Genomic DNA, 15215 nt, shown 5'->3' on the forward strand with positions numbered 1-15215 from the left:
ATAGCATATCAATTGACCAATAACCTATGGCAAAGTACACTTAATCAACGTTTGATCTGGTTTCATGAGAACTTACACCAACATAAACCTTCCTTCAATTAAACAGTGGATGAACCATTTTGCAAGTCATACTGGTATATAGCATCTAAAAATGGTTGACTAGTCAAGTTACTCGGACCATCGGGTCCACGCCTCCATTCCATTCCAGTTAGGTTGTCTCCAAGAGTAGATCCATTGCGGAACCCAAACATAAAATGGGTCTTCAACACAATACATATAGCCTCCAACAGAGTACCTATATGAAAGACTTATTTTGGGTGTCAGGAGAGACATAACCCAAATCTAAGTATCATCTTTCCTAAAAACTTATTTGCAGAAAATATTGTCTTTTGGGTCTTATTATTGGAGAAAATTAAAAATAGATATTGAACTCTTTACATGTCGCACTATCTAAAAGATAAATAAGTGTTGTATTTTAGGTTGGTCGTTGAAGACGGTCTTACCGCGCGCCATCCGCGACCTCTTCTCCGTCGCCATCTCCTCTCCGTCTGGCATCTCCATCTCATCTCGACGTCCGCAAGGCGTTTGGCGAAATGTGACGCCACGCCGCGCGGCGCGCGCCCATGTGGCCAGGCATCTCCCTCTCCCACCGCTCGCTCCGCCTCCTCATCCGGCCTCGCGCCGTCGCTCGCGTGCGCGAGGTGACGTCGCTGTGCCAGCGCGAGGCGGACGTCACCTCACCTCCTCGCCCGCCCTAGCTTTTCTGATTGACCCGGATGCTACGCTGCGTCTCCACTACTACGCCTCCCGGCCCGCCCCTGCCGTCCATGTCACGCCTCAGCTCCTTCCTTTCGCCTCCCGCCTCCTGCCCCTTGTCCTCTTCCCCAACCCCTCCGGAATCTGGCCGCGCACCTACTCGTTGCCCTCTCGCTTTCCCGTCTCAGTTTTCTTTATCCTGCGGGCGGGGCGGGTGGAGTGGGGCGGTCGTTGCTCTCGGATCAAGGAGAAAGGGTGGACAAAAAAAAAACAGTGCTTTCTCTCTGTGGCCGGCGGTTCGCCCGTCGCTCGCTCGCTGAAGCCGTGTAGCGGCTGCATCCGCGCCCTCCTATTGTGTGGCCAAACGGTATACGCAACTCGAGCTCCGTTTTGGGGGGTTCCGAATCACTTCGAGGTGAGCAGCTTTACTGAGTTGTGAAGCTTTTCATGGTGTCTTGGGATTGGGCTTAGTGGTCTGATACTGGTTAATCGCGGGGGGTCAGAGAATAGGGTGATCGCCACTGATTTGGGCTCCTTTGGATAGAACGCTGGGTCCCTTTTTTTCACTGAATTCGTAGTTAATCAGGAGCCCGAGGATTGGTATCCATGTTTCTTCGTCTTGTTCGTGTGAGGTCAATTCTGAGCTGTTCCCTTTTGTCCCTTCAGCTCTGTAGCTTGTCTTTACTGTGCTGATTCGGCTTCTGTTTTGCTACACGTGTGAATTTTTGAGAACATACTTGGGTTCGCTGGAATTTTTGGCAGTTTTATGTTTTGTCCTTCGGCTCTTCCTAAGTTAAGGGATTAAAAAGGTTTCCCTTTGCTAATAGTACAGAAAAAGTGCTCAGTGATGAATGATAATCTTTTCAATTTATGACTACAAGTACAGAAAAGTGCTCAGTGATGAATGAGAATCTTTTCGATTTGTGACTACAAAGGTTTCTCCAATTTCTTCTGGATTCATTCTGTTCTTCACTGCAGGCTAAAGGAATTTTGACCATCACATAAGCTAAAGATCATGAGTTGGTTAAACAAAATTTTCAAGGGTTCAGTAAACAGAAGAATTTCAAGGGGTCACTATGATGGAGACTGGCATGAAGGCCATTCATCTGATCACATCAGAGTAAGACTCTACCCATGTGCTCTGCTGTTGAACACCATCTGCCATGTGCATTCCTTTATCCTTCCTAGTTTCTACTGCAGCTGGATGTATCCGTTCATATAACCTATGCCTAAACAAATAAGTTTTAATCTTACAACTTTTAACGTGATTGTTCATGTTCTATAGAATGTATTATCCTGAGACAAAAGAAATGGCATTCAATGTTGCTTGTCCTCATTACTGTAGGATACTTACGATGACAGTGATAATGAAGATATGGATCGTGCTATTGCATTATCGCTAGCTGAGGAAGATCAGAATAAGGGAAAGGCGGCGGCTATTGGTTAGTGTTTGCCTAGCTATTCACATCCTGTTTTTACCTCTTTGTTTATGCCATCATTGATGACCATCTTGTCCCATATGATAGAATTCATCTCCTTGGGAACAGTAGCTTTGTAAATGAAATTGATCTAGACTACACCATTGCTGAATTTTAATGTAGATACTGACTATAATTTGGAGGAAGATGAACAACTTGCACGGGCTCTGCAGGAGAGCCTCAATGCAGAGTCTCCTCCTCGACGGAATGTTCCTATTGAGGATGTGCCAGTGCCTCCTCGATGGGATGTTCCTGTTGAGCGTGTGCCTCCTCGGCAGTATGTTCCAGCAAATGAGCCACCTACACTAGTTTACCCACAGAGTGGATCCAGGTACTTATTTTTTGCGCTGATTTAGTTGATATTTTAGTTGTAAAGAACTAAGAAGTCATACAAATCTCCTGTTTCGTTTCTATATTAAAAAATGGTCTAAACATGTATGGTCTTATCATGCTACCCTCTTAGGTGATCTGAATTCAACCGCTAATTGGATGACAATACATATAGAAGTAGCTGTTAGTGTCATCTTGCTAGTACCAAAAGAACTCATGGAATGATTAGCTCTGCACATATGCTAGCACAGCGTGTGCAATTAAGTCATCATATGCTTACCTGCATATATCAGCTTCGTGGCCCATTCCGTGTGTCTATTATCATTGTTAGATGTCACTAGTTCTTTTCCAGCATTGACTTGACCAGAAGTCCTGTTATTTGTGTAGGATTTGTGCTGGATGCCACAACCCGATTGGCCATGGGCGTTTCCTTAGCTGTATGGGTTCAGTTTGGCATCCGCAATGCTTCAGATGTTTTGCTTGCAACAAGCCCATATCAGAGTATGAGGTACGAGAGTATCAGAGTAGTATTTTTTTTTTCCATTTAGTGTTCTTCAAATTGATCAACTAATTGATGATAATGCATCTTTGTGCAGTTTGCTATGCATGATGATCAGCCGTACCACAAATCCTGCTACAAAGAGTTTTTTCATCCAAAATGTGATGTCTGCAACAACTTTGTAAGTGCCCACAATTCAAGTGTATGGATAAGCATGAAGGTATTTTAATCAGAATTATATTTCTGATCCGTCTGTATAACTGCAATTATTATGTCTTTCTTCCCCAGATTCCAACAAATAGAGATGGCCTACATTGAATACAGAGCACATCCTTTCTGGATGCAGAAGTACTGTCCTTCCCATGAAGATGATGGCACTCCTAGGTGCTGCAGTTGTGAACGAATGGAGGTCAGTGCAGGGTTTTATATCTGTCAACGAGACCAGTTTCCCTGTTCAATTCCTGTTTGTAAGCCGGTCAGTTTTGACTAACATTTAGAAAATACAGCAGATTTGCTTGGAATCAGTATAGATCCCTATACATCATCGCTGAATAGATTGAGTAGCTACATCATTTAGTCATTTTGTTGTTACAATTCTCAGTTGCGAACCATTGCACTTCACTGCTAGTTTTAGAATGCCAGCATGGTATGTAATACCCGAGCCAACTAGTGATATTGGCCTGTGTCACCTGTTGTTATGGTGTGGTCTGAAAATAGAGATCTGCATGGATATTTTAGATATGTTGGAGCCAGCAGTATATAGCCCAGCTTCTGACCTCTCACTTAATCCTTTTGCACAAATGACGACACAAGTGTAAGCAGGGTACTCTTTCTAAGTCCAGGCAATATGTGGGCTCAGCATACGGAGGCAATACACAGTTCATTTGCAATTAAGTTTTGTGCCTTTATTGGTTCTTTTATTTCTTCTGCAATTATTCATTTTCAACTTTGCTCTTTCTATGACATTACAAGTTGCCCTGGGTGTCTATGTTCTTATGCTCCTTCCATCCTGAAAATTCAGCCAAGGGAGATCAAGTACATAACATTAGATGATGGGAGGAAACTCTGCTTGGAATGTCTCACTTCTTCAGTAATGGATACTCCAGAATGTCAACATCTTTACATGGATATTCAGGAATTTTTTGAAGGTTTGAACATGAAAGTAGAACAGCAAATTCCATTACTTTTGGTTGAGAGGCAGGCTCTGAATGAAGCCTTGGAAGCTGAGAAAAATGTAAGTGACATGAACTGGTTATTTGGTGCACAATACTTGACATACTCCCTAACCTTATGACATTTTATTTTGCTTTTTTGCTTTGTTCAAGGGGCACCACCTACCAGAAACCAGAGGTCTATGTCTTTCTGAAGAGCAAATTGTTAGAACGGTGAGTTCTTTAGTTGCATTTCTCTGCTGATTTGACTACTAACACAGGTAAACTTTAGGAGATGCATGTACTGAGTGATATAATTCTTCCAGATCTTAAAAAGACCAAAGATTGGACCAGGAAACAGAATCATAGATATGATTATAGGACCATACAAGCTGTCTCGGCTGTGTGAAGTGACTGCAATCCTTATATTATATGGTCTGCCAAGGTAAATTATTTTACCTTTATTTTTCCTCCTTGATTGTTTTACTAATGTCATCCTTCAAGGCTTCTGCCACTTCCATTGTGAATGAACCTCTAATGGATCATGAAGTCGTGAAGTTCTTATGTTTGAAGCATAGCTAGGTAGTATCTACTTACTTGTTAATATGATGGCTACGCAGATTACAAACTGGTTCCATTCTTGCCCATGAGATGATGCATGCATATCTTCGTCTCAAAGGTAATTTATTTATGCTAATAATTTTTTGGGCCTCACATGTATCACTATCACTTTCATGCACTCATTTTCTTCCAAAAGAAAGATAGACAATTGGTACTCTTGTTGCTGACATTATTTTTCTTTCTGTAGGATTCCGAAATCTTAGTATTGAGGTTCATTTTCTTCCAAAAGAAAGATAGACAATTGGTACTCTTTGTTGCTGACATGATTTTTCTTTCTGTAGGATTCCGAAATCTTAGTATTGAGGTTGAAGAAGGCATCTGCCAAGTTCTGGCCCTACTTGTGGTTAGAGTCAGAAATCATCGCTGGTTCTAGTAGCAACGTCGCATCCAGTTCAGAAGCATCATCTTCGTCATCCTCAGGTCCTACCTCTTCAAAGAAGGGTGCAAAGACCGAATTCGAGAAGAAGCTTGGGGCATTCATCAAGCACCAGATCGAAACGGATTCTTCTGAGGCATATGGAGGTGGTTTTAGAGCTGGCTATCCAGCTGTTGAGCGCTATGGCTTGAAAAGAACCCTTGATCATATTAAGTTGACAGGGACTTTCCCATATTAAAGCAACTGAAGTAAAGGAAGGGGGCATTCTTCCATTTGTGAGGATACTCCACATTGGAGGATTTTGGTTTCGGTTATACATATACTGGTATACATAGTTACATACCAAATGAGGGGAATTTGGCTGTAAATCAAGAGGAGAAAGAACCCGTTGCTGCGAAAACTTATTGCAAGTGTCTTTTTACTTTTTATAGGAAAACAATACATGTAAGTTTTCAGATAGGGAAATTTAAAAGACCATATGTAATGGTGAACTCTTTGCTCAGTTCTCTAGTTCACTTCCCCTTTACACATTTACGTTTATTCCCCACAATGGGTAAAACTCGAATTTCGTTATCTTAGATTAAGAAATTACAAGGGTCAATTAGTTTACTGTCCCCAAACTAGAACCAAGAGTTACTGCCAATCCAAAAGATTGAAGCGCTAATAGGAAGTACTCTCTACATTTATCTTGTTATAAAGGCGTCAATATATGCTTTTCACCATTAATGTATCTTAAAATATGTCATTAGTTACTACAAAATCATTTTTTTCATTAAAATATAGGGACATACTAAAATTCAGGTGCCTGAATTTTAGTCTTCTTTCAGGCAATGTTTATTGCATATATTCTATACTAAAATTGAAGATTTCGTTCATTGTAATTTTTATAGGCGTAATCTGCAATTTTCGGTACCGAGATAAAAAAAACGTTAGACAAAACCACAGACCCGATAAAATCTGATTTATGTTGGCACAAAGACAATTAACAATTTACAATTATTTTAATAGAAAGTAAAGGACAAAAAATTAATATGTTACGACACAAAGACAATAACAAATCACAAAAATAACAATTTACTTGTACTAGTTGGTGTTACAAGAGTGTTGCCTAAAATCATCTTAAAATTCAGGCACCTGAAATATAGGAGAAGTGTAAAATATACTCCTATGAAATATGAATATGTTGATTTATCGTTTCAACACAATGTATGCTATGAAAATTAATGTATCGTATAAACTATGTTATTAATTACTAGGGTAATTCTCGGTGGGAGTTCCATCAGAGTTTTATTTGTATTTAATAAGTTGTCACATAAGCGTTTTTTATGATGTGGTAACATTTTTAAGATGGGAGAGAAGAAATTAGTTCCATGGGGATGAAACTCTCTTGTCTTGGTTACCAACTCAAGATGAGTCATATAATTAAATGTCTATGAAACAAAAGACTGGAACTATGTATTGAGAGTGATGGTTTCATCCAAGTTTCATTGCATTCTATGTTCTTAGAAACAACATTATAAAACTCTCCATTGAGAATGACCTAAAAAATCAATGTTTTAATAAGAGATATGTGAAACATTGTTTATGCACATTGTACATATGTTTTGATTAACTAATTATCAAATTTCATGATTTAGCAAACTAAGCATAGCTCACTGGTTAGGTTACTTGTGGTGGAACTTGTCATCTTTTTAAAGTTGTTGATTTGAATAGGTGCTCACATTTTTTAGGATCTATTTTTGGATTTAACGAGACTATTTTTTCAGTGATAGATGACGTGCTCGTCGATAATGAGACGCCAGTCGTCACTTACCAATCCACAGATCTGCTGCTCCAGTTATGTAAGAGCCTATATATTGAAAAAAAGTTCATGATACTTGTTTTTTTTTAAATCCTACTATTTTTAGTGAAAAAAAATCCTACTAATAATAGTCCAACAAACCCAAACATAAAAGTCCACATTACCTCCTCAACTTTCGCGAAAGTCCGTTTTTTCTCCCTAAACTCCAAAACCGAGCAAAACATCTCCCTCAACTTTTAAAACCGTTCATCTTACCTCCCTGTCCCCCTTAAAAGCAGTTTTGTCTTTTTCTTTTTAATTTATTTTGGCTGAATCTTTGAAAAATCATAGTAAGTCACAGAAAAATGATAAAATGGAAAATCCAATTTTTTGGACTCTACATGAGTAGATTTATACAGTGAACATATAATATGGTATGCTTTAGTATAACGTTTTTGTTGTAACTTTAGATCTATGTTTTTCTGTAATTTAATGAAATAATTCATAGCTGCAGTTTCTATGGTCCAATTGTGGTGAATTTTTTATGATGAGCTAATTCTTGTATGCTTAAACTGTAGTAAAAATTTCATACTCATTGGATCATGTATAACTTAGTTATAGATTTTATTTAGGTTTATGCTTTTTAAATATAAATAAATCTATAACTAAGTTATACATGATCCAATGAGTATGAAATTTTTACTATAGTTCAATCATATAATAATTAACCCACCATAAAAATTTTATCACAATTGGATCATAGAAACTGCAGCTATGAATTATTCTAATTAATTACAGAAAAACATAGATCTAAAACCACAACAAAAATTTTATACTAAAGCATATCATATTATATGTTCACTGTATAGATTTACTCATGTGAAGTCCAACAAAATTGAATTTTCATTTTATGATTTTTCTGTGATTTACTATGTTTTTTTCAAAGATTTAGCCAAAATAAATTAAAAAGAAAAGGATAAAACCGTCTTCAAAACTGCTTATAATAGGGCCAGAGAGGTAAGATGAATGGTTTTAAAAGTTGAGGAGGTGTTTTGCCCGATTTTAAAGTTCAAGAAGAAAAACAGACTTTCGTGAAAGTTGAGAGAGGTAACGTGGACTTTTTAAAAAAAAATGGAGGCACTATCAACCACAACCACGTCCAATGCCGGAAAGCCCCAATGGCCTAGTTGAGTCCAGTACTCCAGTCGGCCCAGCCAATTGATTGAGACGGACCAGCTCGGTCCAGGCCAGGCCCCGCCATCGCCGTCGACCAGGCCGGCCCTCCGCCGTCCGCCGCGACGAGATCCGCGCCTCCCCGCGCGTGGACGCTCCACGCCTCGTCGCCTCTGGCTCCCCGACGCCGGCGAGCGCCGAGAGGGGTGCGCCCCTAGTTCTTTCTCCGATCTCTACCCCCAAGCTCCTTGCGCCGCCTTCTCCTCATCCTGACAAATGGCAGCGGGGGGCGGGCGGTGCTTGCTCGCCGTGGCGCTCGCCGCCGCTTGGATCTCCGGCTCGGCGGCCGCAGCCTCGTCGTCGGCTGAGCAGGTACGTGGGCTGGATGGGCGCTCCTGGTTCACGCGGATTTACTTGTGCACAGTTTTTGCGGAAATTATGATGCTTTGTTGGTTCGGATTTGCTGGAGCTGGGGCCGTGGTGCGCGTTCATGTATACTGTGTGGAAGGGTTACGGAAATCGTTCGTTTTTAGCTGATGCTGAATTTTACTGTACTTGTACTCTTTTAGTGTAAGTGTCGATCTATCCCAAGTTCGACTTAAATGTATGCTTGTTTGAGTTGGGTGGCCAGGGTAATTAGCTGTATCTCGTTTGGATTTTAAGATGCACCTTGCTTCTAATAATATTTCCATTCAGATTCGGTTGATGCTTATGTGGGTAAGTTTTAATTATCGCATTGCACAGGCAGGTGGAAGCCACAAATCCATCAAATGCATGCCCTGCTCTAGGCCGTACATTGGTGATGCATATCTCCACGACACCATGACGGGCCAGCTTGCTCAGCGTCGTGACCTAGTGGAAATGTCTGATTCTGGTGAATTGTGCAAAGGACTTGCTGATGATGTTGAAGTGCCTGTGCTCTCAAAATTGCGCCGGCAACTGGTTGGTGAAGGTTCTCACCGCCGTTTAGTCTACTCTATGGATTTTGGTGCCTGTGAAGGTGCTATGATTAATTTCCTTGATGGCTATGATGCCCATCTGGTGATATTTGAAAAACTCCCGGACGGAGTGTTCGCTGACCCATTTGAGCTACAACATTTTGTTGAGCGCAAAGGTGAAATCTGAATCTGAGGTAGACTATAGAACTGCGTTATTATTTGCATTCTGCTAATTTAAAAAATCTTGCAGTTTTTGTTGATGTTGCTGTTTTTGGAGACACCAATCTTGAACTTCCCACAGCTCTATCCAATCGGTCATCTGTCGAGATTCATTTTGATCTCAGGCTAATCATTTCAACCAACTGTAGCCTTGTAATAGACATGCCTCTCCATGCTAGATACCCGGTAAGTTTTATAAACTACCAGTGGCAAAAAAGAAATACTGTTCATTTGAATTATTGAGTTCCTGCTATCTGCAATTGAACATTACTTGTTCATTTGAATTATTGAGTACTAGCTTAGGATATGCTTCTGTACTGAAAATTCTGCTTGCAAATTATTCAGATTTGCCTAAACATAGATTTGAAGGGCGGGCCTGGTGCAAGCGGTAGAGTCTTACCGCCTGTGACCGGAAGGTCCCGGGTTCGAGTCGCGGTCTCCTCGCATTGCACAGGCGAGGGTAAGGCTTGCCACTGACACCCTTCCCCAGACCCCGCACAGAGCGGAAGCTCTCTGCACTGGGTACGCCCTGCCTAAACATGGATTTGCTTGAATGTTTGAAATATTCAGCAACTTGGTGGTACATTATTTCCATGATGGACATCAAACAATGCATGCGGAAACATAGAAGCTCTTACATTGGGTCACGCTGATGCATAATAATAGTAGATATATGTTTGTCTCTCCCTTTCGCATGTTTTGTACAGAACATGGGCCTAATATTAGATAATCTATCCAACAACTTTAATAATTTGTGTTAATTTGCTTTCTATGCAAAATAATATCTTGCCAGTTTCTATGGATTTATGCGACTGTGATGGGCCGCCCCATGTGCATGGTACCTTTAAAGGTTTCTAAGGAAGTTAGAAAAAAAAATGGAATTGTTTAGAATTCTGATGGATTGCTGTAAAAATAATTTCAGTTGCAGAGTCAACCGGGAGACAGGGAAATGAGAGTTGGATGATTATACGAGTAACGAACTGAAAATGACTATTATCATAAGTTGTGCTTTGTAAGCCCAACTTATCTAAATTAAATTTGAGCTTAAAACGTTTACTGGATTGATATCCTGGTATTTTACTCTACTGTGTATCTGTCTTAATTATCTTTGGAAGTGTTAAAGTTGGGATACACAGAATATATAACTGAATTATGTGATTAGGGCACCCGCAATGAGTGACTCATAAGCAGCTCTAAGCATTTTTTTATATTTTAATAGAAGAGAGAGAAAAGCTAGGCTCATACACACATTTCTAGATGATGTGAGAGTGTAATGTGGGGCTATTCATGTTATGAGCTATATGCTAAAAGTTAGCAGTATCGAAGAAGTTGGCTTAGAGCTAGCAACTACCTTATACCATTGTGGGTGCCCTAGGACTTAGACCGTGAAGAGAAAGGTCTATTATTGCATTTGATTTGCTCTTGCTAGGGAATAATAGGTGGTGGAATACTTATATAAGAGATGCTCATGCTCAATGTTAAGGAGAGATTGATGATGGTTCAAGTAATGGGAAAAAAGAAAAAAAAAGTGTTCTGCTATGCTACAAACATGCCTGAAATTCATGGTGTTTTGAAATAAAATACATGTTTCGTTGTTTATCTTGGTCAACTTCTCATATGCATATTTAGTAATAATCATTTGTCAGAACATTTCTGAATAAACTTAGTTGATACCAACTGTGATGCTTATTTGCAGCCTCTTGATGCCAGTGGCTATGCCACGGTGGAGTTTGGTAACCCAGATCTGCTCCTCCGCTACAGAAAAAAGGAAATCCATTCTGATTCCTGTCTTTGGGTGATTAAGAATCTCAAAGCTGCACCCCTGGAGAAAGCTACATGGCGCATACCCTGTGGAGATGAGGCCCACATAGGATTTGTATCTAGCATCACGTTTCTTTCAGCTCTTGTTTGTTCCATGTCCATTGTGCTATCTGCTCTAATTTTTTGACATCCTAGGCTCCTAGCAGGTCCAAGTTTTTTCTTTATCTTTATACAAATACTGAAACGGGAGACAGTAAAATTTTCTCCATGCATCCACACATCCTTGCAAATAACAATCCAATTGTCATTATTTTGATGGCACTAGAGGAGTCTTTGCAAGTTCCATTGAAATGGAGTTGCCAACTTCCAATCACATACAGACCAGAACCAGATCAGGGTTCCTCTTTGTGATGGAAAAAGGAGTTCCAAAAGAAAAATCATTTACTTCAAGTTCAATTTATGCTCCTGAGGCAGTCTGAGTCAGAAGCTGCAATGCCCCATCATCTTGTAAGAAGGCAAGTTTTCTTACTTTTTTCTTTTCTTTTTTTAAAAGAAGACTAATAGATGAAGCATCAAGTGCAAGCTATTATGTGTAAATAAAGGTGGTTTTTGTTCTGTTTCAGGTAAGGCAGCCTACGAGCCCAATTCTCAGGAGTGTTGCTGTTCTGTCTTGCCTGACAATCTGGACCTGCAGGAGGAAACCTGATTATATTGTGTTGACAACATGGTTGCAGAGCACAATGTTGATTGATACAGAATCACAAATAGTCTCATGTCAGATATTAATTTATTTTTTTATGGGATTCGTGGCATCAAATTACTACCAGTTACAGTACCACTGGCTCCTGTGAGGACTTATTTGTAACTAGAATAGACAAAGGTTATAATTGGCTCACGGCAGTCTTTCAATGGTATGAAGTTGATGCTCTGGGTTCAACCATTTGAATGCAACCATGCTTTTAAACAATCTGATGCATTTATAATCTTCCATTCCAGTAAATGATTTCAACCATTATAGACTCAACGGGAATTTTCCTATAAAGACCGGTTGGAACAGAGGAATGGGCTCGTTCCCTAGGAATTTGGAGGATTTCTAACAAGAGATTTAACGTCTTTGATGTCTGAAGTTTCCTTTGCGTCTATATATATAATTTCTCTGTCTTCCATCAACTCCGCCTATGTTGTCTCAATGTAGCAGGTTCTAAGCCCTGATAAAAAGAGAGGGTTGTGATAGGCGTGGCGAGCCAACGTTAAATCTAGCAATTCTAATGGAGATGAAACTCGAAAGAAAACCGTTGGGGCGTAACCCTCTTAGCGACGCGCCATATCGGAACCCGGGTATGGTGTTAAATGGGCAAGGGCCGGGTCAGCACCTCCTTGGTGACGCGTCGTGTCGTGATCTGGACATGGTGTCAAGTGAGTAAGGATTGGGTCATCGCTTCCTTAGTGGCGCGCTACATCGACGCCCGGGTGTAGTGAAAAATGAGCAAGGGTCTTCACATCTGAGTCGACGGGTGCGAAGGGTAAGGAAGTTAGTCGAACCAACTAGGATCCGTTTAGATAGTAGGAATGTAGGGTCGCTTACAGGTAAGTTAAGAGAATTAGTTAATACCGTGACTAGAAGACGTGTAAATATATTATGCGTTCAAGAGACTAAATGGAAGGGTTAGAAGGCGAAGGAGGTGGACAATACATGTTTCAAGTTTTGGTACACAGGGACAGTCGCGAATAGAAATGGAGTAGGAGTTTTGATTGATAAGAACCTCAAGAATGGTATGGTGGGAGTGAGAAGGCAAGGAGATATGATTATCTTAGTCAAGCTTGTCGTTGGTGATATGGTCTTGAACGTAATTAGTGCGTATGCCCCCAAGTAGGCCTCGACGAGAGTGCTAAGAGACAGTTCTGGGAAGACTTAGATGGTCTGATTAGAGCTGTACCTAGTAGTGAGAAGCTTTTTATAGGAGGAGATCTTAATGAACATATAGGTACTACAAGCGCATGTTTCGAGGCAGTTCATGGAGGTTTTGGGTATGGTAGTAGGAATTAGGAGGGGGAGGAAGTTCTGGACTTCGCGGTAGCTTTTGACCTGATGATAGCCAACACTTTCTTTAGAAAAAGAGAATATCATCTAGTGACCTTTAGTAGTGGACAACACTTTAGCCAGATTGACTTTGTCCTCGCAAGAAAAAAGGACAAACGAGCATGCTTGGGTTGCAAGGTGATACCAGGGGAGTGTGTTGTTTCTCAACATAAGCTTTTGGTGGCAGACTTTCGTTTTCAGGTGTGTGTCCGTAGGGATAAACAAGCTAAGATTAAAAGAACAAAGTGGTGGAAACTGAAAGAGGAGATGTCAGATGTATTCAGAGAAAAGATTATCAAAGAGGGCTCTTGGAAGGAAAAAGAGGACATAAACAACATGTGGGAGAAGATGGCAACCAACATTCGGAAGGTGACCTCAGAGGTGTGTGGAGTAACCAAAGGAAGTGGAGGCGAAGCTAAAGATACTTGATGGTGGAACGAGGAAGTCCAAAGGGCTATTAAGGAGAAGAAAGAATGTTATAAACGCTTATACCATGACATGAGTGTGGACAACATAGAGAAGTACAAGATGGCAAGAAGATTGCAAAGTGAGTTGTAAGTGTGGCAAATGGTAGAGCGTACGAGGATCTTTACCAACATTTAAGTACAAAGGAAGGAGAGAAGGACATTTATAGGATGGCTAGGGTTCGTGAGAGAAAGATAAGGGACTTTAACCAAGTTAAGTGCATTAAGGATAAAAGAGAGCATCTCTTGGTGAAGGAGGATGAGATCCAACATCGATGGCAAGAGTATTTTGACAAATTGTTCAATGGTGAGAATACGGACACAACCTTTCAGTTGGATGACTCTTTTGATGAATTAATAGGTGCTTTGTGTAGAGAATCCAAGAATCTGATGTTAGAGAGGAATTGAAAATGATGAAATGAGGTAAGGCGATGGGACCGGATGGTATCCCAATCGAGGTGTGGAGATACCTCGGGGATATAGCTATAGTATGGCTAACCAAGCTGTTCAACCATATTTTTTGATCGAACAAGATGCCTGACGAGTAGAGAAGTATATTGGTACCGATCTACAAGAATAAATGGGATATTCAAAGTTGTACTAATTAGCGGGGAATTAAGTTGATGAGCCATACTATGAAGCTATGGGAGAGAGTCATCGAGCATCGCTTGAGAGCAATAACGCGGATCTCTATGAACTAATTTGGTTTCATGCCCGGAAGGTCAACCATGAAAGTCATTTTCTTAATAAGACAAGTTATGGAGCGGTATAGGGAGAAGAACAAGGACGTACACATGGTTTTTTATTGACTTGGAGAAGATTTATGATAAAATACCAAGAAATATTATGTGGTGGGCTTTGGACAAACATAAAGTCCCAACGAAGTACGTCAGGCTCATTAAGGACATGTACAACAATGTTATAACTAGTGTTCGAACAAGTGATGGAGACACGTATGACTTTTCGATTAGGATAAGACTACATCAAGGGTCAGCTTTGAGCCCTTATCTGTTTGCCTTAGTGATGGATGAGGTCATAAGGGGCATACAAGGGGACATTCCTTGGTGTATGCTTTTCGCGGACGATGTAATGCTAGCTGCTGAAAGCCGGACATGAGTGAATTAGAAACTGAAGTTATGGTGGGAGACTTTGGAGTCCAAAGGTTTTAGACTCAGTAGAACTAAAACTGAGTATATGAGATGTGACTTCGGCACTACTACTCGGGGGGAGAAAGATATTAGTTTGAAAGGTCAAGTAGTACCTAGAAAGGATATCTTTCGATATTTAGGATCAATGCTATAGAGAGACAGGGATATTGATGAAGATGTTAGCCATAGAATCAAAGCAGTGTGGATGAAGTGGCGCCAAGCATCTGGTGTTCTATGTGATAAAATGGTACCACAGAAATTAAAAGGCAAGTTTTATAGGACGACGATTAGACCTGCTATGTTGTATGGTGCAGAATGTTGGCCTACGAAAAGACGACATGTTTAACATATAAGTGTTGCGGAAATGCGTATGTTGCGTTGGATTTGCAGTCATACAAGAAAGGATCGAGTTCGGAACGATGATATACATGATAGATTAGG

General features: G+C 40.5%; 1 protein-coding gene and 1 pseudogene across 2 annotated transcripts; both read left to right on the forward strand.

The window, feature by feature from the left end:
• Window positions 1-853: 853 nt before the first annotated feature.
• On the forward strand, window positions 854-5761 carry LOC136508444 (protein DA1-related 1-like; annotated as a pseudogene).
• A 2415-nt stretch (window positions 5762-8176) lies between these two features.
• LOC136508435 (uncharacterized) lies at window positions 8177-11358 on the forward strand. Of its 2 annotated transcripts, none has more exons than XM_066503105.1 (4): window positions 8177-8536; window positions 8909-9278; window positions 9353-9507; window positions 11018-11358. In XM_066503105.1, exons 1-4 carry the CDS (start codon window positions 8441-8443, stop codon window positions 11267-11269), a joined length of 873 nt encoding a protein of 290 aa, XP_066359202.1. In that variant the 5' UTR covers window positions 8177-8440; the 3' UTR covers window positions 11270-11358. The 2 variants fall into 2 exon arrangements, with proteins under 2 accessions (XP_066359202.1, XP_066359203.1); XM_066503106.1 differs by having other exon boundaries at window positions 8913-9278.
• The last annotated feature ends 3857 nt before the right edge of the window (window positions 11359-15215 follow it).

Source organism: Miscanthus floridulus, chromosome 15 (assembly GCF_019320115.1).
Source record: "Miscanthus floridulus cultivar M001 chromosome 15, ASM1932011v1, whole genome shotgun sequence".
Lineage (NCBI taxonomy): Eukaryota > Viridiplantae > Streptophyta > Magnoliopsida > Poales > Poaceae > Miscanthus > Miscanthus floridulus.